The 27,418-nt window shown below is 51.1% G+C and overlaps 1 protein-coding gene across 4 annotated transcripts in view; it reads left to right on the top strand.

Annotated features, from left to right (window-relative positions):
• The first annotated feature begins 2,732 nt into the window (after positions 1–2,732).
• smg9 (SMG9 nonsense mediated mRNA decay factor) overlaps positions 2,733–27,418 on the top strand; it is a 38,539-nt gene continuing 13,853 nt past the window's right edge. Inside the window, exons 1-10 of one of the 4 annotated variants that reach the window (XM_067975326.1) lie at positions 2,733–2,848; positions 8,014–8,076; positions 10,073–10,147; positions 12,192–12,423; positions 15,933–16,030; positions 18,698–18,816; positions 20,411–20,522; positions 20,818–20,913; positions 21,217–21,302; positions 25,656–25,762. In XM_067975326.1, the coding sequence (XP_067831427.1) occupies positions 2,789–2,848; positions 8,014–8,076; positions 10,073–10,147; positions 12,192–12,423; positions 15,933–16,030; positions 18,698–18,816; positions 20,411–20,522; positions 20,818–20,913; positions 21,217–21,302; positions 25,656–25,762 (1,048 nt within the window). In that variant the 5' untranslated portion in view covers positions 2,733–2,788. Of the gene's footprint in view, positions 2,849–8,013; positions 8,077–10,072; positions 10,148–12,188; positions 12,424–15,932; positions 16,031–18,697; positions 18,817–20,410; positions 20,523–20,817; positions 20,914–21,216; positions 21,303–25,655; positions 25,763–27,418 lie in introns of all 4 variants that reach the window. The other 3 variants (XM_067975325.1, XM_067975328.1, XM_067975327.1) reach the window with 3 other exon arrangements.

Here is a 27,418-nt window from a genome sequence, read left to right as displayed (position 1 = left end):
TCTCTTATCCAGAGAAAAGAGCCCCAGTCTGTTCAGCCTTTCCTGATAGTTATAACCTCTCAGTTCTGGTATCATCCTTGTAAATCTTTTTTGCACCTTCTCCAATGCCTCTATATCCTTTTTATAATATTTGTATAATTATTATTTTTACAATATAAAATCCTTTTCTATCGCGAGCCATGATTCTGTACGACATGCTGATCTAATCCTGCCCTCGGAAATTCTCTCCCAAAACTAACTGTCCTCACTTCCTCCTTCCTCTTCAAAACCCTTTTCTTTGACTGGGCCTTTCCAATAGTCCCTCTTTTCCTGAACCTTTTTCCTCCTTGTTAAATTTTCTTAGATTTTTTTGTTGTGTAGACTGAGGAAGACTATCTCACCCCACCTCCCAATCTCTGTAACCTCCTCCAACCCTCTGAGATCTCTGCGCTCCTCCAATTCCGGCCTCTTGCGCATCCCCCGATTTTAATCGCTCCACCATTGGCGGCCGTGCCTTCAGCTGCCTGGGCCCTAAGCTCTGGAATTCCCTGCCTAAACCTCTCCGCCTCTCTCTCCTCCTTTAAGACGCTCCTTAAAACCTACCTCTTTGTCCAAGCTTTTGGTCACCTGTCCTAATATCTCCTTATGGGGCTCGGTGTCAAATTGTGTTTAATAATCGCTCCTGTGAAGCGCCTTGGGACGTTTTACTACGTTAAAGGCGCTATATAAATGCAAGTTGCTGTTGTAATTTTGTATATTCTTTGGCTGTGTACATTTTGTGACTTGAGATCTTTGTCAATGGAACTTAATTTTTGAATGAAAGAACAAAACACAAGACTGTGGGAAAACTCTTATCTTTAACATTCCAAGCACACCCATCTCCAACGTTTCTCAAAGGACCCAGAATCCAATCAGGACTTCCATTTTCCCCATGGCAGGTTCAACATGTGTCTCCACAGCTGTCGTCACCATGGAGATCCTAACCCCTCTCTCGTCTCCGATTCCTCAGGCTTTGCTCAGTTTAACAAATAAAGTTCTTGCGTTTCTATCGCGCCTTTCACACCCTCAGGACGTCGCAAAGCGCTTTACAGTCAATGAAGTACTCTTGAAGTGTGGTCACTGTTGGAATATAGGAAACCCCGCAGCCAATTTGCGCACAGCAAGATCCCACAAACAACAATGAGATAAATGACCAGATCATCTGTTTTAGCGATGTTGGTTGAGGGATAAATATTGGCCCCAGGACACCGGGGAGAACTCCCCCTTGCTCTTCTTCCAATAGGGGCTGTGGGATTTTTTTACATCCTCCCGAGAGGGCAGACAGGGCCTCGGTTTAACGTCTCATCCGAAAGACGGCACCTCTGACAGTGCAGCACCTCCTCACTACTGGCACTGTGAGTGTGAGCCTAGATTATGGGCTCAAGTCTCTGGAGTGGGTCTGGAACCCATGTCCTTCTGACTCAGAGATGAGAGTGGTTGTATAAGGCATTTGTCTGACTCCATGTAAAGTCCATAGAAAGGATATACTTGCCATAGAGGGAGTGCAGCGAAGGTTCACCAGACTGATCCCTGGGATGGCAGGACTGTCGTATGAGGAGAGATTGGGTCGACTCGGCCTGTATTCAATAGAGTTTAGAAGAATGAGAGGGGATCTCACTGAAACGTATAAAATTCTGACAGGGCTGGACAGACTGGATGCAGGGAGGATGTTTCCCCTGGCTGGGGGGTCCAGATTGAGGGGTCACAGTCTCAGGATACGGAGCAGGACATTTAGGACTGAGATGAGGAGAAATTTCTTCACTCAGAGAGTGGTGAACCTGTGGAATTCTCTACCACAGAAGGCTGTGGAGGCCAAATCACTGAATATATTTAAGAAGGAGCTCGATAGATTTCTAGACACAAAAGGCATCAAGGGGTATGGGGAGAGAGCGGGAATATGGTATTGAGATAGAGGCTCAGCCATGATCATATTGAATGGCGGAGCAGGCTCGAAGGGCCGAATGGCCTACTCCTGCTCCTATTTTATATGTTTTTATGTTTCTGGTCAACTAATCGCAGGAAGGTTATTGTTGCCCTTGACTCTGACCTCTTGCGCAACCCTCCCCACTTCAAGGTGGCCATCCACAGACCCAGGTTGGACGTGGCCTGCGAGGGCGGTCACTTCATCTGCCTGCCTCTCCTCCACGCCCAGGTGGCCCAGGAGAAGGAGCACGTGGAGTCTGTTGGTACTTTTGTGGCCTTCGTGACCGGTGTGTACCATGGGGACTGGAGGGCATCTACTCTATGTTATATTATTCTACACTCGGTGCTGTGATATCATTCTATACTCGGTGCTGTTATATTATTATTTCATTTGATAAGTTTCCTTAACTTTTTTATGAATTTGTTTCTTGCCCATGTAAGAAGGGGGAACTTTTGTTAGGTCTTTTGGTTTGATGACACTTGGGGCAATCCAGTGTCTCCTTATGGGTTTTTAAGAAAAGGCAGCTCTGAACAATCTCCCCTCTTCCTCATGGAAGTGTGTTTATTTCCAAGATCAATGTCTTTCATTTTCGTAATAAAGAAACCCTCCTGCGAGCTGGTTGAGACCAAGCATCAGGCATTGGGTAGGAACTCAGTGAGCGGGGGGGCGGAACCAAAGCCGCGGGGTGCGGCGCTCCAGCCGGACGCGTTTGAGCCGGACGCCGTTTGCGTGGGGCGGGTGCGCGGCTGACAGTTGACCGGGCTGCCGAGCGGCGGAGAGTGTCGGGGTTCGCAGACTCGCAGTGAGGCGGCGGCGACGGGGGGGGGGGAGAGGAGAGAGACGCCGATGACCGAGCCGGGCCGGAGCCAGGGGATAGAGTGGGAGTATCGGCCGCGGGAGGGCAGGGTGAGTGAGTGGGGAGTGGGGTGGATTTATACCGAACCCCACTCGCTGTTTGTAGGTGGGCGGATGCTGGTAAATTTCCTGGTCAGAAGGAATCAGCAAAAGTGGGGTCACTGGATGTAAACGGTGCCATTTAATATAATATAAAAACACAGAATATAGAATAATATACCAGCACAGAGCGTGGAATAATAGGACAGCGCAGGGCGCGGAATAATAGGACAGCGCAGAATATAGAATAATATACCAGCACAGAATATAGAATAATATACCAGCACAGAGCGTGGAATAATAGGACAGCGCAGGGCGCGGAATAATAGGACAGCGCAGAATATAGAATAATATACCAGCACAGAGCGTGGAATAATAGGACAGCGCAGGGCGCGGAATAATAGGACAGCGCAGAATATAGAATAATATACCAGCACAGAGCGTGGAATAATAGGACAGCGCAGGGCGCGGAATAATAGGACAGCGCAGAATATAGAATAATATACCAGCACAGAATATAGAATAATATACCAGCACAGAGCGTGGAATAATAGGACAGCGCAGGGCGCGGAATAATAGGACAGCGCAGAATATAGAATAATATACCAGCACAGAGCGTGGAATAATAGGACAGCGCAGGGCGCGGAATAATAGGACAGCGCAGGGCGCGGAATAATAGGACAGCGCAGGGCGCGGAATAATAGGACAGCGCAGGGCGCGGAATAATAGGACAGCGCAGGGCGCGGAATAATAGGACAGCGCAGGGCGCGGAATAATAGGACAGCGCAGGGCGCGGAATAATAGGACAGCGCAGGGCGCGGAATAGTGTGACAGAATTCTAGAAAAAGCAAAATACTGCGAATGCTGGAAATCTGAAATAATAACAGAAATTGCCGGAGAAGCTCAGCAAGTCGGGCAGCATCTGTGGAGAAAGAAACAGAGTTAACGTTTCAGGTCGAAGACCTTGCGCCAGAACTGAGTTTTTAAACAGAATAATATAATGTAACAGCCATATAAATACTGTGGCTACAAGAGCAGGTCAGAGGCTGGGTATTCTGCAGCGAGTGACTCACCTCCTGACTCCCCAAAGCCTTTCCACCATCTACAAGGCACAAGTCAGGAGTGTGATGGAATACTCTCCACTTGCCTGGATGAGTGCAGCTCCAACAACACTCAAGTAGCTCGACACCCTCCAGGACAAAGCAGCCCGCTTGATTGACACCCCATCCACCACCCTAAACATTCACCCCCTTCACCACCGGTGCACAGTGGCTGCAGTGTGTCCCATCCACAGGATGCACTGCAGCAGCTTGGGATGGTGTGTGACTTGGAGGGGAACGTGCAGGTGGTGTTGTTCCCATGCACCTGCTGCTCTTGTCCTTCTAGGTGGTAGAGGTTGCAGGTTTGGGAGGTGCTGTCGAAGAAGCCTTGGCGAGTTGCTGCAGTGCAGTGCGCCGGTGGTGGAGGGAGTGCGTGTTTAAGGTAGTGGACAGGCTGCCGATCGAGTGGGCTGCTTTGTCCTGGATGGTGGCGAGCTTCTTGAATGTTGTTGGACCTGCACCCATCCAGGCAAGTGAAGATCCAGGCAAAGGCAATTCCCTTTTGAAAGTTATTACTGAATCTGCTTCCACCGCCCTTTCAGGCAGCGCATTCCAGATCAGAACAACTCGCTGCGTTAAAAAAAAAAATTCTCCTCATCTCCCCCTCTGGTTCTTTTGCCAATTATCTTCAATCTGAGTCCTCTGGTTACCGACCCTCCTGCCACTGGAAACAGTTTCTCCTTATTTACTCTATCAAAACCCCTTCATGATTTTGTACACCTCTATTAAATCTCCCCTTAACCTTCTCTGCTCTCAGGCTTAGACATCCTTCCTAAAGTGCGGTGCCCAGAATTGGACACAATACTCCAGCTGAGGCATAACCAGTGTTTTTGTAAAATTGAATAGTAATTTACTGGTTTAAAATCCAATGGATTGAAAGGTCCAGTTATTAACTTCTGAACTCCAGAGAGTACAGGCCCATTTGACTTAATAGAATCTTAGATTGACAATTCCAGACTGAGATGCTCCAGTTAGGACCAGGACAAGCACCGTGACTGACTAATCAAACGTGGGAGGGGCGGGGAAGACTTTGGGTGTTAAGAGGTTGATTAAGCCCTCGTTTGTGCAGGATCAACCTCCTGCCAGTAGATGGTGCTTCTGTACTTTTTCTTCTCCAGCCCAGTGAGAGAGATTTGGAAACCTATCACTGGATTGATTCCTGGGATGAGAGGGTTGTCCTGTGAGGAGAGGTTGAGTAGAATGGGCCTGTGCCCTCTGGAGTTTAGAAGAATGAGAGGTGATCTCATTGAAACGTAGAAAATGCTAAGAGGTCTTGACAGGGTAGATGATGGAGAGGCTGTTTCCCCTGGCTGGGGAGTCTAGAACTAGGGGGCATAGTCTCAGGGTAAGGGGTCGGCCATTCAAGACTGAGATGAGGAGGAATTTCTTCACTCAGAGGGTCGTGAATCTTTGGAATTCTGTACCCCAGAGGGCTGTGGATGCTCAGTCATTGAGTATATTTAATGTCAGGAATCTTACAACACCAGGTTATAGTCCAACAATTTTATTTTAAAATCACAAGCTTTCGGAGATTATCTCCTTCGTCAGGTGAGTGACGAAGGAGATAATCTCCGAAAGCTTGTGATTTTAAAATAAAATTGTTGGACTATAACCTGGTGTTGTAAGATTCCTTACATTTGTCCACCCCAGTCCATCACCGGCATCTCCACATCTCGAGTATATTTAAGGCTGAGATTGATAGATTTTTGGACTCTCGGGGAATCAAGGGATATGGGGATCGGGCGGGAAAGTGGAGTTGAGGTCGAAGATCAGCCATGATCTGATTGAATGGCGGAGCAGGCTCGAGGGGCCGAATGGCCCACTCCTGCTCCTATTTCTTATGTTTATGTTCTTACCTTATGTGGTTAAAAGTCTCCCAAGTTTCTGTTTGTCCCATACAGAGTTTATATTCCCCTCTCCCTGCTCCGCCCATGGGGCCAGACCCTACTGACCTGACAGTACGGTGCTGTAGTGGTTATGTTACTGGGCTAATAATCCGGAGAACGTGAGTTCAAATCCCGCCAGGGCAGTTTGAGAGTTTGAATCAGTTTAAAGTAATCTCAGTAAAAGTGACCTGAAGCTGTCAGATTGTCGTAAAAGCCCATCTGGTTCACTAATGTCCTTTTGGGAAGGAAACCTGCCGTCCTTACCCAGTCTGGGTCTATATGTGACTCCAGTCCCCACACTGATGTGGTTGACTCTTAACTGCCCTCTGAAGTGGGACCGAGCGAGACACTCAGTCGTATCAAACTCGCTACCAAGAAGAAGGCCCACCACCACCTTCTCAAGGGGCAACTAGGGATGGGCAATAAATGCCGGCCTCGCCAGCGACGCCCACATCCCCAGAATGAATGTTTTAAAAACTCATCTGCAACGACCCCACTTATGAGCACTTGGCTTATTCAGACACTGTAAATCAGCAGCTATGAACATAAAAAACATTATTGCAACTATTAGATGCAGGGTGATATCCCCACCCATTGGTACATTTACCACACAAAGCCTGATTTGAGGCCCGAATATGCTGGTTTCTGTGTGATTCTGGGCCTGTTGTCATTTTCTTTTGGAATAACCCAACATAATAAATACAATAACATTGAGGTTATTCAATTGGATGTTGTGACACTGGGATTACTGTACCAGAGGGATGGGCTTCGATGGGAGAGTTAGGGGACTGGAGGGATGGGCTTTGATGGGAGAGTTAGGGGACTGGAGGGATGGGCTTCGATGGGAGAGTTAGGGGACTGGAGGGATGGGCTTCGATGGGAGAGATAGGGGACTGGAGGGATGGGCTTCGATGGGAGAGTTAGGGGACTGGAGGGATGGGCTTCGATGGGAGAGTTGGGGTACTGGAGGGATGGGCTTCGATGGGAGAGTTAGGGTACTGGAGGGATGGGCTTCGATGGGAGAGTTAGGGTACTGGAGGGATGGGCTTCGATGGGAGAGTTAGGGTACTGGAGGGATGGGCTTCGATGGGGGAGTTAGGGTAGAGGAGGGATGGGCTTCGATGGGAGAGTTAGGGTACTGGAGGGATGGGCTTCGATGGGGGAGTTAGGGTAGAGGAGGGATGGGCTTCGATGGGAGAGTTAGGGTACTGGAGGGATGGACTTCGATGGGGGAGTTAGGGTACAGGAGGGATGGGCTTCGATGGGAGAGTTGGGGTACTGGAGGGATGGGCTTCGGGGAGAGTTGGGGTACTGGAGGGATGGGCTTCGATGGGAGAGTTAGGGGACTAGAGGGATGGGCTTTGATGGGAGAGTTAGGGTACTGGAGGGATGGGCTTCGATGGGAGAGTTAGGGAACTAGAGGGATGGGCTTTGATGGGAGAGTTAGGGGACTGGAGGGATGGGCTTCGATGGGAGAGTTAGGGGACTGGAGGGATGGGCTTCGATGGGAGAGTTAGGGTACTGGAGGGATGGGCTTCGATGGGAGAGTTAGGGGACTGGAGGGATGGGCTTTGATGGGAGAGTTAGGGTACTGGAGGGATGGGCTTCGATGGGAGAGTTAGGGGACTGGAGGGATGGGCTTCGATGGGAGAGTTAGGGTACTGGAGGGATGGGCTTCGATGGGAGAGTTAGGGGACTGGAGGGATGGGCTTTGATGGGAGAGTTAGGGTACTGGAGGGATGGGCTTCGATGGGAGAGTTAGGGTACTGGAGGGATGGGCTTCGATGGGAGAGTTAGGGTACTGGAGGGATGGGCTTTGATGGAAGAGTTGGGGTACTGGAGGGATGGGCTTCGATGGGGAGTTAGGGGACTGGAGAGATGGGTTTTGACGGGAGAGTTAGGGGACTGGAGGGATGGGCTTCGATGGGAAAGTTGGGTACTGGAGGGATGGGCTTCGATGGGAAAGTTGGGTACTGGAGAGATGGGTTTTGATGGGAGAGTTGGGTACTGGAGAGAGGGGCATCGATGGAGAGTTACCATACCAAAGAGTTGAGTTTCAGTGGGGAGCTTCTGTACTTGAGGGGTGGGCTTCGATGGGAGAGTTACTGTACAAGAGGGAGGGGCGGAATGGCATTTTGTCTTTGTTGCCTTTTCCTGTTATGTTAATTGTCCTGTTTATGTATAATTCCAGTGGGCTTCCCATGGTGTTTCTCACAGAGCTGGAGGAGTCGGTACAAGTTTGGGAGAAGTCGAGGTAAATGGATGCTGATGCGGCCTATTCTTAATTCAAAGTTGCCTCATTCAGATGATCTGATAATTCCAAGATATGAATCTCACTTAATTCAGATTACTGGATAACTCCATTTTAGACTGGAGGCTTTGCAAGGACCTCATCAGGATTTTTTGGTTATGGACACTTGCACCTCTCATTAATTCTGTCTTGTGTTGCTGGCAGTGAATTGATTGAGTGTGTTTAATATAAGGGCAGAAGTGATAAACCATGCATTGCAAAATGAGTTATTCTGCTGCTAAGGAGGTGACGTGTCTGTATGTTCAATTGTTAACTAAATACAACTTTTGGTAGTTCAGAGTTTAATTGTTATTCAGTCAGGGAACTTGGCAAATGGGAATGTACTTTGTCAGATTCAGACACGGGTGAGAAATACACAGTATTTCAAGTTTTCGCATCTGTAACAAAGTGTGACACCTGCAGTGTGACATTTTTCACATAACTAACGGACCTCCCGTGCCGCTTCTCATGCTCGCGTCGGATGACGCAACGTGCAGAGAGTGGCTGCAAAGCAGGCACATTCTGATTGCTGTTAGGTAAACACTGGGTGAGTTCCTTCCAAGGTTAATTGCTATTCTGGCTGGACGTCAGAACTCTGGCTGTGTGTGTAGGAAGGTGAGCCGAGAAGCTGCAGATATTGTGGCTCTGGTATGTTCCGTTTCTGTGAATATTCTTTATACTTTATTTACAATGTGGGACTTAAATTTGCCTCGCGCACAGTGTGACGGACAGGAAACGTGCTAGCTTACAGCCTGTACCTGCTGGAAAGAAAGACTAAAGGAAAGGCTTGCATTTATATAGCTCCTTTCATGACCTCGATACGTCCCAAATTGTGTACTTTTTTGAAGCGCGGTCACTGTTGGAATGCAGGAAACGCAGCAGCCAACTTGTGCACAGCAAGATCCCACAAGCAGCACTGTGATAAACGACCAATTAATTTGTTTTAGTGAAGTTGGTTGAGGGATAAGTATTGGGCCAGGACACAGGGGAGAACTCCCCTGTTTTTCTTTGAAATAGTGGCAGACGGGGCCTCGGTTTAACGTCTCATCTGAAAGACGGCACCTCCGACAGTGCAGCACTCCCTCAGTACCGGCACTGGGAGTGTCGGCCTGGATTATGGGGCCCACGCTGGCTGCTGCATTCACCACCGGTCCGTGTGTGGGAGATTCTCACATAATTAGCCGGTGTCTTCGCTTCAGGTGGGACGTGCATCTCCACTTGTCGAACTGTCCCTGTCCATTTGGGGTCGGTGGGCAGCCCCTCACTCTTGATTCTGGGTCGAAACGTTGGGGATCGAGCCCCGCTTCAGAACGCGAGGCTGACGCACGAGTGCAGAACGGATACAGCATTGAAACTTTCACGTCTGCCCTCTCAGGTGAACGTAAAAGATCCCACTATAGCAGGGGGGAGTTCTCCCCGGTGTCCTGGGGCCGATATTTATCCCTCAACCAACATCACTTTTTTAAAAAAGGTCATTTATCACATTGCTGCTTGTGGGATCTTGCTGTGCGCAAATTGGCTGCCGCGTTTCCCGACATCACAACAGTGACCTCGCTAATGACCTTACTTCATTGGCGGTAAAGCGCTTTGGGACGCCCTTTTGTCGTGAAAGGCGCTGTAGAAACGGAAGGCCTTTCTTTCTTGTACCTCTCCAGTTGTTAATGCCAACAGACCTTTGGTGTCCTGATTTTTAGGATTTCTCCACCGCTGAGGCAACGGCACTCAGATCAAGCCCACACGACTCTAGCAGAGGGTGTCAGAAATGGTCGACGAGGCACTGATCGCCAAGGTTTGGCGTGACACCTCAGCCCTCCTTTTTGACGCTCCTCGGTCGACAGTCCAGGAGGAGTGCTGCGTTGTCACAGGTGCCATCCTTCGGATCGCCCATCAAAGTGAGCAGCTGCCCGCCCGTTCGGACCCTACTTATCCCACTAACCATTTAACCTGTGCTTGCTTGCAGGATGGGAGCGAAGGGGCAGTAGGACCAACGATGCAGAAAACACCAATCATCCTGGCCAAGCCTCCGGCAGAGAGGGTAGGGAGCACGTCAGTAGGGTATCGCTTTCAGGCGTGGGCGACTCTTGGTTCTGATTTATAGATGGAGTCGCCGCGCACCGTTCCCAGGAGGGCCCCGTCTCCCGTGGAAGTTACGCTGCAGTTTTATAAAGCTCTGGTCAGACCCCGTCTGGAGAGACCGCGTTCAGTCCTGGGCACCGCGCCTCAGGAAGGAGATATTGGCGTTGGCGGGGGTGCAGCACAGATTCACCAGGGTGATGATAATGATGCCGGTGGACGGGAGAAGTTGGAAACTGCGTCACTTGGCCGGTGGGAGGGATAGCATTGGGGCCTGAGGGCTGATTTCCCAATTGGCTGCTCAAGAAATCACAGGCCAGCAGCCTCCGAATTTCCGTCTGTTCAATTAAGTGCCAAACCGTTATAAATCGCTGGTTGGGCCCCAGCTTGGAGTATTGTGGCCAATTCTGGGCCCCGCACACTTTAGGAAGGATGTCAAGGCCTTGGAGAGGGTGCAGAGGAGATTTACCAGAATGGTCCCAGGGATGAGGGACTTCAGTTACGTGGAGAGACTGGAGAAGCTGGGATTGTTCTCCTTAGAACAGAGAAGGTTAAGGGGAGATTTAATCGAGGTGTTCAAAATCATGAAAGGTTTTGATAGAATAAATAAGGAGAAACTGTTTCCAGCGGCAGGAGGGTCGGTAACCAGAGGACACGGATTTAAGGTAATTGGGAAAAGAAGCAGAGGGGGAGATGAGAATGTTTTTTTACGCAGCGAGTTGTTCTGATCTGGAACGCGCTGCCTGAAAGGGCGGTGGAAGCAGATTCAATAATAACTTTCAAAAGGGAATTGGATAAATACTTGAAAAGGAAAAATGTGCAGGGCTACAGGGAAAGAGCAGGGGGGGAGTGGGACTAATTGGATAGCTCTTTCAAAGAGCCGGCACAGGCACGATGGGCCGAATGGCCTCTTTCTGTGCTGGATGATTCTATGATTATCACCAAGCAGACGCCAAGTTGTAAATGAGGAACTTTGGGATAAGAAGAGAGGCAAGTTGTTATAAGATGGGAATCAGGGACAACTTTATCTCTCAAGGTCTTGGAGAGGGCGCAACAAAGATTTACGAGAATGGTCCCAGGGATGAGGGACTCCAGTTATGTGGAGAGACTGGAGAAGCTGGGATTGTTCTCCTTAGAGCAGAGAAGGTTAAGGGGAGATTTAATAGAGGTGTTCATTGAAGCAGACAATATAACTTGGGTCAAGGGAGAGAGTAGGGATTGAGGAGAAAGGGCAAGGCGTACAGGTGGGAATTGATCACCGGGTCCAAGGTAGATCTAAATGACCTTCCAAGGTCCAACGGATCCCCCTGTTAGGTCCAACGGATCCCCCTGTTAGGTCCAACGGATCCCCCTGTTAGGTCCAACGGATCCCCCTGTTGGGTCCAACTTTGGATGATTTTGTGGAAAGTGTTGGGACCAATAAAAGAAAGAAAGACTTGCATTTACATAGCGCCTTTCTCGACCTCAGGACGTCCCAAAGCGCTTCACAGCCCATGAACTACTTTTTGAAGTGTGGGCACTGTTGTAATGTAGGAAACGCGGCAGACAATTTGCGCACAGCAAGATCCCACAAACAGCGATATGATAAATGACCTGATAATCTGCTTTTACTGATGTTGGTTGAGGGATAAATATCGGCCTCAGGACACCGGGGAGAACTCCCCCCTGCTCTTCTTCGAAATAGTGCCGATGGGATCTTTTACGTCCCACCTGAGAGGGCAGATGGGGGCCTCGGTTTAACGTCTCCTCTGAAAGACGGCACCTCTGACAGTGCAGCACTCCCTCAGTACTGGCACTGGGAGTGTTAGCCTAGGGCTCTAGCCCACGACCTTCTGACTCAGAGGCGAGAGAGAGTGCGACTCACTGAGCCAGCGCTGACAGAATCTGACCTGTTCCTGAATCACTCGATTGGTTTGGAGAGGCCGTCGTCTGTAAGGTCAGGGAGGGGTCAAGTGGTCGGTTACCATTCCTGATGGCGGGTCTTTTCTGTTCCTTCCACGCAGCAGACCAACAAGGCGGTGCCCTCGGCCGTGCCCGCCCCCGGCAACCCCTCGGAGAAGCCCATCGTGCTGATGAAAGCCCGCGAGGAGGGCAAGCCCTCAGCCACCGGGGACGGGACGGTCCAGGCGCCCACGGCCACGGCCAGGACGGAGAAGGAGGGTCAGCGCCCCACGCAGCCCGTGTACCAGATCCAGAACCGCGGCATGGCGCCCTCCACACCCAGCAGCAACGTGGACCGTGAGTAGGACGGCTCGTGCCAACATCGCGAGACGGGAGCACTAGTCTCTCGCTGTCTCTCTCTCTCTCTCTGTCTCTCTCTCTCTCGCTGTCTCTCTCTCTCTCGCTGTCTCTCTCTCTCTCTCTCTCGCTGTCTCTCTCTCGCTGTCTCTCTCTCTCTCTCTCGCTGTCTCTCTCTCTCTCGCTGTCTCTCTCTCTCTCTCTCGCTGTCTCTCTCTCTCGCTGTCTCTCTCTCTCGCTGTCTCTCTCTCTCTCGCTGTCTCTCTCTCTCTCGCTGTCTCTCTCTCTCTCGCTGTCTCTCTCTCTCTCTCTCTCGCTGTCTCTCTCTCTCTCGCTGTCTCTCTCTCTCTCTCGCTGTCTCTCTCTCTCTCTCTCGCTGTCTCTCTCTCTCTCGCTGTCTCTCTCTCTCTCTCTCGCTGTCTCTCTCTCTCTCTCTCTCGCTGTCTCTCTCTCTCTCTCTCTCTCGCTGTCTCTCTCTCTCTCTCTCGCTGTCTCTCTCTCTCTCTCTCTCGCTGTCTCTCTCTCTCGCTGTCTCTCTCTCTCGCTGTCTCTCTCTCTCTCGCTGTCTCTCTCTCTCTCGCTGTCTCTCTCTCGCTGTCTCTCTCTCTCTCGCTGTCTCCCTCTCTCTCGCTGTCTCTCTCTCTCTCGCTGTCTCTCTCTCTCTCGCTGTCTCTCTCTCTCTCTCGCTGTCTCTCTCTCTCTCTCGCTGTCTCTCTCTCTCTCTCGCTGTCTCTCTCTCTCTCGCTGTCTGTCTCTCTCTCTCGCTGTCTCTCTCTCTCTCTCGCTGTCTCTCTCTCTCGCTGTCTCTCTCTCTCTCGCTGTCTCTCTCTCGCTGTCTCTCTCTCTCGCTGTCTCTCTCTCTCGCTGTCTCTCTCTCTCGCTGTCTCTCTCTCTCGCTGTCTCTCTCTCTCGCTGTCTCTCTCTCTCGCTGTCTCTCTCTCTCTCGCTGTCTCTCTCTCTCTCGCTGTCTCTCTCTCTCTCTCTCGCTGTCTCTCTCTCTCTCTCTCGCTGTCTCTCTCTCTCTCTCGCTGTCTCTCTCTCTCTCTCTCTCTCGCTGTCTCTCTCTCTCTCGCTGTCTCTCTCTCTCTCTCTCGCTGTCTCTCTCTCTCTCGCTGTCTCTCTCTCTCTCGCTGTCTCTCTCTCTCTCGCTGTCTCTCTCTCTCTCGCTGTCTCTCTCTCTCTCGCTGTCTCTCTCTCTCTCTCTCTCGCTGTCTCTCTCTCTCGCTGTCTCTCTCTCTCTCGCTGTCTCTCTCTCTCTCGCTGTCTCTCTCTCTCTCGCTGTCTCTCTCTCTCTCGCTGTCTCTCTCTCTCTCGCTGTCTCTCTCTCTCTCGCTGTCTCTCTCTCTCTCGCTGTCTGTCTCTCTCTCGCTGTCTCTCCCTCGCTGTCTCTCTCTCCCTCGCTGTCTCTCTCTCCCTCGCTGTCTCTCTCTCCCTCGCTGTCTCTCTCTCTCTCGCTGTCTCTCTCTCTCTCGCTGTCTCTCTCTCTCTCTCGCTGTCTCTCTCTCTCTCTCGCTGTCTCTCTCTCTCTCTCGCTGTCTCTCTCTCTCTCTCGCTGTCTCTCTCTCTCTCTCTCGCTGTCTCTCTCTCTCTCTCGCTCTCTCTCTCTCTCGCTGTCTCTCTCTCTCTCTCGCTGTCTCTCTCTCTCTCGCTGTCTCTCTCTCTCTCTCGCTGTCTCTCTCTCTCTCTCTCTCGCTGTCTCTCTCTCTCTCGCTGTCTCTCTCTCTCTCGCTGTCTCTCTCTCTCTCGCTGTCTCTCTCTCTCTCTCTCGCTGTCTCTCTCTCTCTCTCGCTGTCTCTCTCTCTCTCTCGCTGTCTCTCTCGCTGTCTCTCTCTCTCTCTCGCTGTCTCTCTCTCTCTCTCGCTGTCTCTCTCTCTCTCGCTGTCTCTCTCTCTCTCTCGCTCTCTCTCGCTGTCTCTCTCTCTCTCTCGCTGTCTCTCTCTCTCTCTCTCTCTCGCTGTCTGTCTCTCTCTCTCTCTCGCTGTCTCTCTCTCTCTCTCTCGCTGTCTCTCTCTCTCTCTCTCTCTCTCGCTGTCTCTCTCTCTCTCTCTCGCTGTCTCTCTCTCTCTCTCTCGCTGTCTCACACACTTGTCCACCGCGAGGACATTTCAGCCCCCATTTCAAATCCAGACCGAGAGCACAGGCCTATTTTTCCATTTGAAATTATACCAAACTTGGTCAAAAAAGGGTTTTGATAGACTCCGTCATAGACGGGTTAACAACATGGTGAAACCAGAGGCTGACATATGGGCCCCTTAATGATCGACCTCAACTGGAGTGTTGTCTCCAATTCTGGGCACCGCACTTTAGGAAGGATGTCAAGGCCTTGGAGAGGGTGCGGAGGAGATTTACCAGAATGGTCCCAGGGATGAGGGACTTCAGTTATGTGGAGAGACTGGAGAAGCTGGGATTGTTCTCCTTAGAGCAGAGAAGGTTAAGGGGAGATTTAATAGAGGCGTTCAAAATCATGAAGGGTTTTGATAGAGTAAATAAGGAGAAACTGTTTCCAGTGGCAGGAGGGTCGGTAACCAGAGGATTTAAGGTAATTGGCAAAAGAACCAGAGGGGGAAATGAGGATTTTTTTTACGCAGCGAGTTGTTCTGATCTGGAATGCGCTGCCTGAAAGGGCGGTGGAAGCAGATTCAATAATAACTTTCAAAAGGGAATTGGAAAGGAAAAAATTTGCAGGGGCTACGGGGAAAGAGCAGGGGGAGAGTGGGACTAATTGGACAGCTCTTTCACAGAGCCGGCACAGGCACGATGGGCCGAATGGCTCCCCTCTGTGTTATATGATTCTAATTGCAGCGATAAAAGGAAGCAAGGAATGTCTTGCAGCGATCGAGAGCCCTTTGAAAACCTTACAGTTCGCTCTGAACAAGCAGCTGGGGAAAGAGAGTTGTGCTGTTTGCAGCCAGCCGCTGTGACTCCCTGTAACAGGATCCAGGAAGATGAAGACTCATAAAGAAAGAAAGAAAGAACTTGCATTAAACAGCGCCTTTCACAGCCTCAGGACATAGAAACATAGAAAATAGGAGCAAGAGTAGGCCATTCGGCCCTTCGGGCCTGCTCCGCCATTCAAAATGATCATGGCCGATCGTCTAACTCAGTACCCTGTTCCCGCTTTTTCCCCATATCCCTTGATCCCTTTAGCATTGAGAAATATATCATCTCCTTCATGAATACATCTAATGACTTGGCCTCCACAGCCTTCTGTGGTAGAGAATTCCACAGGTTCACCTCCCTCTGAGTGAAGAAATTTCTCCTCATCTCGGTTCTAAAGGGCATACCCCGTATCCTGAGACTGTGACCCCTGGTTCTGGACTCCCCAGCCATCGGGAACATCCTCCCTGCATCTAGCCTTGTCTTGTCCTGTTAGAATTTTATATGTTGGAGGTGGGGTTGGGGGTATAAAGGTGCTGACTGCAGCCACCCAGCGCTGAGATTCCCGCTGCTTGACGAGCAGAAAGGAGGCAGCTTTTGCCATGGTAACCTCTTCTTGTCTGGATTCACAGCGGTGATCGGTCAGGCCAAGCTTCACCCGCCGGAGAAGATGAAGCATGCAATTAAGCTGGTGGACGACCAGATGAACTGGTGTGACAGCGCCATGGAGGTAGGTGCCACCGGCCGTGCCAGTAACAGCAACAAGTTGCATTCAAGTAACGTCTTTAATGTAGTCAGAACGTCCCAAGGCGCTTCACAGGAGCAACTATCAATCAAAATTTGACACCGAGCCACATGAGATATTAGGACAGGCGACCAAAAGCTTGGTCAAAGAGGTAGGTTTTAAGGAGCGTCTTAAAGGAGGAGAGAGAGAGAGGCGGAGAGGTTTAGGGAGGGAATTCCAGAGCTTAGGGCCCAGGCAGCTGAAGGCACGGCCGCCAATGGCGGAGCGATGGGAATCGGGGGATGCGCAAGAGGCCGGAATTGGAGGAGCGCAGAGATCTCGGAGGGTTGTAGCGGCTGGAGGAGGTTAGAGAGAGGGAGAGGGCCATGGAGGGATTTGAAAACAAGGATGAGAATTTTAAAATGGAGGAGTTGCCGGACAGGGAGCCAATGTAGGTCAGCGAGCACAGGGGGTGATGGGTGAACTGGACTTGGTGCGAGTTAGGATACGGGACAGCAGAGTTTTGGATGAGCTGAAGTTTACGAAAGGCGGGAGGCTGGCCGGGAGAGCATTGGAATAGTTGAGTCTGGAGGGGGCAAAGACATGGATGAAGAAATTAAACTCAGAGCAGGACAGGAAGACTCAGGGCCGTGACGGGCAAGTTTAGTGAAGACTCCGGGGAATGTTCCTTTATGCAGAAGGATGGTTGAGGACGTGGACCATTTAAAGGCACTGGACCCCATTTCCTTTGGCTCCGGATCTCTAAAAAGAAAGAAAATCTTGCATTTATATTTTTTTTATTCATTCATGGGATGTGGGCGTCGTTGGCCAGGCCGGCATTTATTGCCCATCCCTAATTGCCCCTTGAGAAGGTGGTGGTGAGCCGCCTCCTTGAACCGCTGCAGTCCGTGTGGTGAAGGTTCTCCCACAGTGCTGTTAGGAAGGGAGTTCCAGGATTTTGACCCAGCGACAATGAAGGAACGGCCAATATATTTTCAAGTCGGGATGGTGTGTGACTTGGAGGGGAACGTGCAGGTGGTGTTGTTCCCATGTGCCTGCTGCTCTTGTCCTTCCAGGTGGTAGAGGTCGCGGGTTTGGGAGGTGCTGTCGAAGAAGCCTTGGCGAGTTGCTGCAGTGCATCCTGTGGATGGTACACACTGCAACCACAGTGCGCCAGTGGTGAAGGGAGTGAATGTTTAGGGTGGTGGATGGGGTGCCAATCAAGCGGGCTGCTTTGTCCTGGATGGTGTCAATAGAGCGCCTTTCACGATCTCAGGACCTCTCAAAGCGCTTTACAGCCAATGAAGTACTTCTTGAAGTTTAGTCACTGTTGTAATGTAGGAAACGGGGCAGCCAATTTGCGCACAGCAAGATCCCACAAACAGCAATGTGATAAATGACCAGATAATCTGATTTTAGTGATGTTGGTTGAGGGATAAATGTTGCCCCCCAGGACACCGGGGAGAACTCCCCAGCTCTTTGAATGGTGCCATGGGATCTTTTACAGGGCAGACGGGAGCCTCGGTTTAACATCCCATCCGAAAGACGGCACCTCCGACAGTGCAGCACTCCCTCAGTACTGACACCGTGGGGGGTGTCGGCCTGGATTACGGGGCTCAAGTCTCTGGAGTGGGGGCTCGAACACACGACTTTTTAACTCGGAGGCGAGCGAAAGTGCTGCCCACTGAGCCCCGCCTGGCATCTCCACAGAACGGCCTACGGGCACTCCCTGCCCCCGTGTTGGCGCCCCCTGACGGCTTCGCAAAGGCCGCGGCGCCTCGCCGGAGCTGCGGGCGCACCGACGGGCGACGGAGAGACCCGGTAAGCAGCCGGACCCGGTGGCATCGCAGACTGGGCGGAACCGGGAGGCGGGCGAGCACGGGGAGGTGCAGGAGTCAGCCCGGGGTTACCGGAGTGCGGAGGCGCCTCTCGTTACACGGGTTGAGAAAGTCGGCAGTGCAATCTGATCCGAGCACACGAGGAAAGAAATTAGGCCCACGCTAGGGGCAGGCAGTGCGGGGATTTTGCACTGAGATGCGTTCCAAGCCATGCGAGTTCCCTCTGGGGGGAGAATCCTCTGCCTCAGAGAGACCAGAGTGCTACCACCTAAGGCACAGTAACCTGATTTAAATCCAGAAACTAAGGGACAAGGCAGAAGCCCACAGTACAAATCACCAGCATGTTTGTAAGTGTTGGGACAGAATACCCCCGGGGCTTAAAGGGTTAAATTACGACGACAGGTTGCATAGACTAGATTTGTACTCCCTCGGGTATAGAAGATTAAGGGGTGATCTAATCGAGGTGTTTAAGATGATTAAAGGATTCGATAGGGTCGATAGAGAGAAACTATTTCCTCTGGTGGGGGGAGTCCAGAACAAGGGGGCAGAACCTTAAAATTAGAGCCAGGCCGTTCAGGGGTGATGTCGGGAAGCACTTCCTCACACAAAGGGGAGTGGGAATCTGGAACTCTCTCCCCCAAAAAGCTGTGGATGCTGGGGGGGGTCAGTGGGAGCTTTCAAGCCTGAGAGCGATAGATTTTTGCTGGGTATGGGCATCGAGGAGCAAAGACGGGTGGATGGGATTGAGATACGTGATCTGACTGAATGGCGGAGAGGGGCCGAATGGCCGCTCTCCCCCCCCGTTGCTGTGCTTGACTCCTGCGTGTGTCTTGAGTTGCAGTATCTGCTGGACCAGACTGACGTGCTGGTGATCGGAATCGTCGGCCTGCAGGGAACTGGCAAATCCACAGTAATGTCGCTGCTCTCCGCAAACACTGCAGAAGAGGATCAGAGGTAATGATAGGGAGGGTCTCCGGGGGGGTGGGGGGGCCTCCAGCTGCAAATACAACAAGCAGTCGGATTGATAAGAGACACATTTTTAAAGAAAGAACGCACGGGCATCAATATATGTCAAAAGGTCAGCAATGAATTGGTTGTAGGCAAATTCAGCCAGAGCTCGCATTGATATATCTCCTTATCGCGTCCTCAGGACGTCCCGAAGCGCTTTGCAGCCAATGAATTACTTTCGAAGCGTGGTCGCTGTTGAGCAGGCAATCGTGGCAAAGTTTTATTGCGCACAGCAAGATCCCACAAACAGCAGTGAGACGAACGGCCAGTTGCTGTTTTTTTGGCGGTGTTGGCTGAGGGATGAATATTGGCCCAGGACACCGGGGGGGGGGGAACTGCCCCTGCTCTTCTCCGAATAGCGCCCGTGGGAGCTTTCTATGCCCACCTGAGAGGGGCAGACGGGACCTCGGTTTAACGCCCCATCCGAAAGACGGCACCTCCGACAGTGCAGCACTCCCTCAGTACTGGGCACTGGGAGTGTCGGCCTGGCTTGTGGGGCTCGAGTGTCTGGAGCGGGGACTCGAACCCACCACCTTCTGACTCAGAGGCAAGAGAGAGAGTGCGGCCCACAGAACAAACAGGCTTAGAGTGAATCAGGACTCTTGTACTTGCCCAGATCAGTGTTCTGCACAGAGCGAGGTTTACTAACAGGTAAAGTCCATTTTTAATTAAGTGAATCTGAATTTAATATCGTTGCAAACATCCTCCTCAATTTGGTGGAGGAAATATGAAAAATAAATGAAAAAATAATACCCGGGGAAATCATTTCCTTTCCGATCGATGGGGGTCCCTGCGGAGGAAATCCAGGGACCCCCGTCAGTGGTCAGTCACTCTGCAATTTCGCTTCCAGGAAGCTTCGGCCAGTTTAGCTGATTTCCTCTCCAGACTGCAAACTCGAAACAGCAGGCAGGGTGGAGCGAGCACTGCGTCCGACTGAGCCAGCTGGCCCTGTGGTGGTTTGTGTAACACTGCAGCTATTGTCCGTTTTCAATCTGTTGTTGAATCCTGCAGCACTGTGCCGTGACCAGGCTTGGCGATTGGCCCCAATCTCAATTGTTTTGACTGGCAAATTGTGGTAATATATCATGTAGCATCCTGTGCGTGTTTGTATACACGTGTGCGTGTTTGTATACACGTGTGCACGTGTGTGCGTGTACGTGTGTGCACGCGTGTGTGTGTATACACGTGTGAATGGTGAGAGTATACATTGTGTTGAGTTTGTGTGCACATTGTGCATGTATACGTGTGTGTATATACATTGTGTGTTGAGAGTATACATTTTGCGTGTTGAAAGTGTATGCATTGTGTATGTGTGTGTATACATTGTGTATGGATACATTTGTGTGTACATTATGTGTATATACATGCATATACATTGTGTGTATATGCGTGTGTATACGTTTGTATGTATGCGTGTGTGTACATTGTGTGTGTGAGCTAGTCAGGCTGTCTCTCGTACCGTTGTGGAGTTCAGAGTTCAAGAAAAACGTGATTTGCTGGTCTTTCTTTCACCACCTGGTGTTGAATATTTGTTTTGAAGGTCGTACGTTTTCAGAGCCCAGACGCAAGAAATCAAAGAACGAGGTGGAAATCAGACCAATGGCATCGACTTCTTCATCACCCAGGAGCGAATCGTTTTCCTGGACACTCAGGTGCGGAACTCCGACGGTCTCTGTTTGCCCGAAGCGCTCTGGAATCAGGGCGACCAGTCTCGGCTGTGAAAATACCCGCAGCACAAGGCTTTGTGACACAGCAGCCTGGCTGGGTTCACGTCCGAGTCTCGTCTAGTTGTCCTTGTTTCTGGGGCCCCCCCGCCCCGGGTCTGTCTGTTTCCCCCCCTCCCCCCCCCCCAACCTCCGCTTCGTAGTATATGAGCACCTGCCCCCATCCAAACATCTTCAGGGGGATCAGGATCTAACGCTGTATCTTTTGCTCCTACTCTTGCAGCCCCTCTTAAGCCCTGCTGTACTGGACCACTTGATCAATAACGACCGAAAGCTTCCCCCTGAATATAGTCTACCCCACACCTACGTGGAAATGCAGGTAACGATTGATTTTATTTGGTAATATTGTTGTACGTGGAACTGACCCTGGTATTAGGGCCAAGCATCACTTCAAGGGACCCGGTCGCTTCCAGTTTGTGTAGATTTCCAAGTAATAAAGTAAAAGTCTTGTGTATGGCTGACATGTCCTTCATCTGTCGCCTGCCTCCCTCTCTCCCCGCCTCGCCCGCCCCCTTCTCCCCTCTGCCCCCCCGCCTCCCCCCCTCGCTGGATGCTCTGTGTGTATATGGACTGATTCTCTGCCGTTTCAGTATTTAATGTGAAGCGCCTCGTGTCCCCACAGTCTCTCCAGATGACGGCCTTCCTCTTCACCGTGTGTCACGCGGTCCTCGTGGTCCAGGACTGGTTCACTGACCTCAACCTGTACAGGTAGGACTCCAATCCCAGTGCGCTCCTGGTGCGGACGTGTTTGGGAGACCATTGGGAGCTTGGTAAGAATTGCTGGTGCCGCTTGAAGTTCAGGGTGAGAAGAAAGTCAGTGGAGGAGGAGGAGGAGGAGGAGGAGGAGGAGGAGGAGGAAAGGCCATTCAGCCCATTAAAAACCACTGGACTCTACCCAACCCACTTCAATCTGACGATCAGAGGCATTGGGGCAGCGTGTAAGTGAGGAACGGGAGGGGGCCGAGGGACAATCCTTGGGGGGGGATTCCGGAGGAGAGGGATGTGAAACCATTGCTGGAGATGTTCTGGCTCCGATCGGAGAGGGGATCCAGGCGAGGGCAGTCCCACTCAGCTGGAGGCGTTGGAGGAGGATGGTGCAGTCGGCCGTGTCGAAAGGTTGCAGAGAGTACAAGGAGGGAAAATGCACCTTGGTCGCAGTCACATAAGATCATTTGTATCTTAGGCCAGGCCCTGTTTCATCGGGCAGAAACCTGATTGGGAAGATTCAAACATGGAGATGTGGGAAAGATCGGCAGGGATTTGGGAGGGGACAAAGACGTTTGGAGATGGGGCAGTAGTTTGCAAGGGCAGAGGGGCTGAGGGAGTGTTTCTTTAAAAAGGGAGTGACGGCGGTTTTGAAAGGATGAGGTACAGTACCTGAGCAGAGTGAACCATTTACAATGCCAGCTAGCATGGGGGCCAGGAAGGGAAGTTGGGTGGTCAGAGGTTTAGCGTGCATGGGGTCATAGAATGATACAGCACAGAAGGAGGCCGTTCGGCCCATCGTGCCTGTGCCGGCTGTGAGAAAGAGCTATCCAATTAGTCCCACTCCCCCCCCTGCTCTTTCCCCAGAGCCCTGCAAATTTTCTCCCTTCAAGTATTTATCAAATTTCCCTTTTGAAAGTTATTATTGAATCTGCTTCCACCGCCCTTTCAGGCAGCGCATTCCAGATCATCACAACTCGCTGCGTAAAAAAAATTCACCTCATCTCCCCCTCTGGTTCTTTTGCCAATTATCTTAAATCTGTGTCCTCTGGTTACCGACCCTCCTGCCACTGGAAACAGTTTCTCCTTATTTACTCGATCAAAACCCTTCATAATTTTGAACACCTCGATTAAATCTCCCCTTAACCTTCTCTGCTCTAAGGAGAACAATCCTAGCTTCTCCAGTCTCTCCACATAACTGAAGTCCCTCATCCCTGGCCCCATTCCGGTAAATCTCCTCCGCACCCTCTCCAAGGCCTTGACATCCTTCCTAAAGTGCGGTGCCCAGAATTGAACACAATACTCCAGCTGGGGCCCAACCAGAGTTTTATAAAGGGTTTGGCATAACTTCCTTGCTCTCGTGCTCTATGCCGCTGTTTAGCAGGGGAGCAGAAAGTGAGCAAGGTGAGCTCGGAGAGAGTGGGAAGACAGAGGAGCACTAATCGGTTGGGAAAGGGGATTGGGGAGGGGGCAAAGTAACCAAGGGAGATACGTTAGGCGAAAGTAATGGGTTGGGGTCCGCTTTCACTGTGGGTCACCGCAGAAGTCTCGAACCATCTATTGTTCTTGGCTGCCAGCAGGCAGAAGATGTGTGTGGAGTTCTGACAATGTGATTCCATTCTCACGCCTTATAAGGCCAGTGCCTCTGGGGCTAGAGCAGCATTCTTTGACTTTCTCTATTGTTTTGCTGGAGAGAGAGGGAGACATTCCTCTCGCTCCCCACTACCCTGTGATTATTATGCTACAGCCATTCCACTTCCCCATTCTATTCCCACACTTCCAGTGGTGAACCTTTCGTGTCCAAAGAGAGATTTGGGCCGTTCTGCTCCTGGTGTCCATCGTCCGAGGGCACACTCTCTGTACAAAAAGAGAAGAGAGAAGGAACTTTCATTTATATGCAGCTGCCTCAGCTCATCTGCTGTTGAAATCCTCATCTGTGCCTTTGTTACCACTAGACTCGACTGTTCCAACGCTCTCCTGGCCGGACTCCCATCTTCCACCCTCCGTAAACTCCAGCTCTTCCAAAACTCTGCTGTCCCGTATCCAAACTCGCACCGAGTCCCGTTCACCCATCACCCCGCTGTGCTCGCTGACCTACATTGGCTCCCGGTCTGGGAACGCCTCGATTTTAAAATTCTCATCCTTGTTTTCAAAATCCCTCCGTGTCCTCGCCCCTCCCTATCTCTGTGACCTCCTCCAGCCCCTACAAACCTCCGAGATCTCTGCACTCCTCCAATTCTGGCCTCTTGTTCATCCCCCGATTTCCATCGCTCCACCATTGGCGGCCGTGCCTTCAGCTGCCTGGGCCCTAAGCTCTGGAATTCCCTCCCTAAACCTCTCCGCCTCTCTCTCTCCTCCTTTAAGACGCTCCTTAAAACCTACCTCTTTGTCCAAGCTTTTGGTCACCTGTTCCTAATATCTCCTTATGTGGCTCGGTGTCAAATTTTGTTTGATAATCGCTCCTGTGAAGCGCCTTGGGACGTTTTACTACGTTAAAGGCGCTATATAAATGCAAGTTGTTGTTACATGGCGCCTTTCATGGCCTCAGGAAGTCCCAAAGTTGTTCACAGCCAATGAAATACTTTTAATGTGTAGCCATTGTTGTAATGAAGGAAACCCGGCAGCCAAGGTCCCACAGACAGCAATATAATGACTAGATCATCTGCTTTAGTGATGTTGGTTGAGGGTCAAATATTGGTGAGGCCTCCAGGAGACCTTGCGGTGCGCAAATTAGCTGCCGCGTTTCCTACATTACAACAGTGACTACGCCTCATAAAATACTTCATTGGCTGTAAAGCGCTTTGGGACTGAGGATGTGAAAGTCGCTATATAAATGAAAGTTTTTTTCTTATTGGTCCCACCAAACCCTGTCGACATGTCCCTCATAGAGCTTCCAAAGGGAGGCCCTCAAAACCTGTGACAGAGCAGGAGATTAACGGCCCACCACCCAGGATGCGTCCCCCTCTTTCTCCTCCGTGCTGCTTTCTGTTTTCGACACCAAACAGATGCTGCACGCGTCCTGGAGCCTTTTACAGTGTAATTGGGATCCTCCAGGAGGCTGTTGCCCCCATGACTGGAGAGTCTAGAACTAGGGGGCATAGTCTCAGGATAAGGGGTCGGCCATTTGGGACTGAGATGAGGAGGAATTTCTTCACTCAGAGGGTCGTGAATCTTTGGAATTCTCTACCCCAGAGGGCTGTGGATGCTCAGTCGTTGAGTATATTCAAGGCTGAGATGGATAGATTTTTGGACTCTAGGGGAATTAAGGGATATGGGGATAAGGCGGGAAAGTGGAGTTGAGGTCGAAGATCAGCCATGATCCAATTGAATGGCGGAGCAGGCTCGAGGGGCCGAATGGCCCACTCCTGCTCCTATTTCTTATGTTCTAGACAAGAGCGTCCTTATTGTTGCCTGCTAGGGTTAAAGGAGTGGGGAGGACTGTTTCCCCCAGCTTTGTGAGGAGGTTGGGTATTTGGAACCAGAAGAGGGCATAAGGATGGGGCTCTCGTTTCCCAACGATGCTTCAGGACTGACCTGCTTGTCCCAGTTATAGAGGATCACTGGGGATGTTTGGCTATTGTACGAGAAAAGCTACTGGCTAAAACCCGTTATCCTCTCCGGTGGAAACCCAAACGTCTCCGAGAGAGCAGTCCATCAGCGAGACGTAGCATGCCAAAAGGAATAATTCCACTTCCCAGTATAAAGCCAAAAAAACTGCTGTGAGCGGCCAGCTCCTCTGTCTCATCTTCCAACATCTACTGAAACTAAATTTGAAGCCAATGTTTTGATGCACAATAGCGGTCACTGAGTCTCCTGACTCTCCTCAGAGGTTCACGAGTGGGATGCTGTACCCGACACACCAGGGAGGGCCCCTCGGTCTGTGCTGAGTTAGCTGATCTCAGCATTTTATGCAGCACCTTTCACGGCCTCAGGACGTCCCAGAGCACATTACAACCAATGAAGTACTTCTTTTGAAGTGTGGTCACTGTTGCAATGGAGCGAAAGGCGGCAGCCAATTTGCGCACAGCAAGATCCCACAAACAGCAATGTGGTAAATGACCAGAGAATCTGTTTTTAGCTGTTGGTTGAGGGATATAAATTGGGCCAGGACACCGTGGAGAACTCCCCCCACCCACCCCCGCTTTTCTTCGAAATAGTGGCCGTGGTATATTTTACGTCCACCCGAGAGGGTAGGTGGTTTTACGTCTCATCCGAAAGACGGCACTCCCGGCAGTGCGGCGCTCCCTCAGCACTGCCACTTGGATTGTCGGTCTGGATTCTAGGGCTCCAGAGAGAAAAGGAGGCAAGTGTTAATCGATGTGGGGTTTTTTTTCCCTCTCCTCCCTCCCTGCATAGGTTTCTCCAGACTGCCGAAATGCTGAAACCCTCCACGCCCTCTCCCAGCCACGAATCAAGCGGGGGCTTAGGATCTGATGAAGGCACAGAGTACTACCCTAACATTGGTAAGGGAGCGAGAGTCTCCTCAGAGCTTCACCTCGTCACTTGTTCCACTAACCCTACACGGTCTTACCCTTTTTCCCAGAGTCAGGGGGAGTCTGAAATGAGAGGGGTGGGACTTAATTTTTATCCACGAAATGCAGGTCAGAGCTCTTAGTGCACGTACTATCGGTGTCTGAAGAGCCCAGGCAAAAGGATTAGGTGCACAAAGGTCAGGGACAGGGTGCTGCATTGGGTTAGACAATGGGCTAAGATTAGGAACAGGAGGAGGCCATTCAGCCCCTGGAGCCTGTCCCGCCATTCAATTCGACGTTGGTTGATCTGGGAATGTTTGATGGGACAGTGTAGAGGGAGCTTTACTCTGTATCTAACCCGTGCTGTATCTGCCCTGGGAGTGTTTGACGGGACAGTGTAGAGGGAGCTTTACTCTGTATCTAACCCTGTACCTGCCCTGGGAGTGTTTGATGGGACAGTGTAGAGGGAGCTTCACTCTGTATCTAACCCGTGCTGTATCTGCCCTGGGAGTGTTTGACGGGACAGTGTAGAGGGAGCTTTACTCTGTATCTAACCCCCTGTACCTGCCCTGGGAATGTTTGATGGGACAGTGTAGAGGGAGCTTTACTCTGTATCTAACCCGTGCTGTACCTGCCCTGGGAGTGTTTGATGGGACAGTGTAGAGGGAGCTTTACTCTGTATCTAACCCATGCTGTACCTGCCCTGGGAGTGTTTGATGGGACAGTGTAGAGGGAGCTTTACTCTGTATCTAACCCCCTGTACCTGCCCTGGGAATGTTTGATGGGACAGTGTAGAGGGAGCTTTACTCTGTATCTAACCCCCTGTACCTGCCCTGGGAATGTTTGATGGGACAGTGTAGAGGGAGCTTTACTCTGTATCTAACCCGTGCTGTATCTGCCCTGGGAGTGTTTGATGGGACAGTGTAGAGGGAGCTTTACTCTGTATCTAACCCCCTGTACCTGCCCTGGGAATGTTTGATGGGACAGTGTAGAGGGAGCTTTACTCTGTATCTAACCCGTGCTGTATCTGCCCTGGGAGTGTTTGACGGGACAGTGCAGAGGGAACTTTATTCTGTATCTAACCCGTGCTGTACCTGCCCAGGGAGTGTTTGATGGGACAGTGTAGAGGGAGCTTTACTCTGTATCTAACCCATGCTGTACCTGCCCCGGGAGTGTTTGATGGGACAGTGTAGAGGGAGCTTTACTCTGTATCTAACCCCCTGTACCTGCCCTGGGAATGTTTGATGGGACAGTGTAGAGGGAGCTTTACTCTGTATCTAACCCATGCTGTACCTGCCCCGGGAGTGTTTGATGGGACAGTGTAGAGGGAGCTTTACTCTGTATCTAACCCCCTGTACCTGCCCTGGGAATGTTTGATGGGACAGTGTAGAGGGAGCTTTACTCTGTATCTAACCCTGTACCTGCCCTGGGAGTGTTTGATGGGACAGTGTAGAGGGAGCTTCACTCTGTATCTAACCCGTGCTGTATCTGCCCTGGGAGTGTTTGACGGGACAGTGTAGAGGGAGCTTTACTCTGTATCTAACCCTGTACCTGCCCTGGGAATGTTTGATGGGACAGTGTAGAGGGAGCTTTACTCTGTATCTAACCCGTGCTGTACCTGCCCTGGGAGTGTTTGATGGGACAGTG

Source organism: Heptranchias perlo, chromosome 42 (assembly GCF_035084215.1).
Source record: "Heptranchias perlo isolate sHepPer1 chromosome 42, sHepPer1.hap1, whole genome shotgun sequence".
Lineage (NCBI taxonomy): Eukaryota > Metazoa > Chordata > Chondrichthyes > Hexanchiformes > Hexanchidae > Heptranchias > Heptranchias perlo.
Note: the sequence above shows the minus strand (reverse complement) of the source record. Positions and strands in the feature narration are given on the sequence as shown.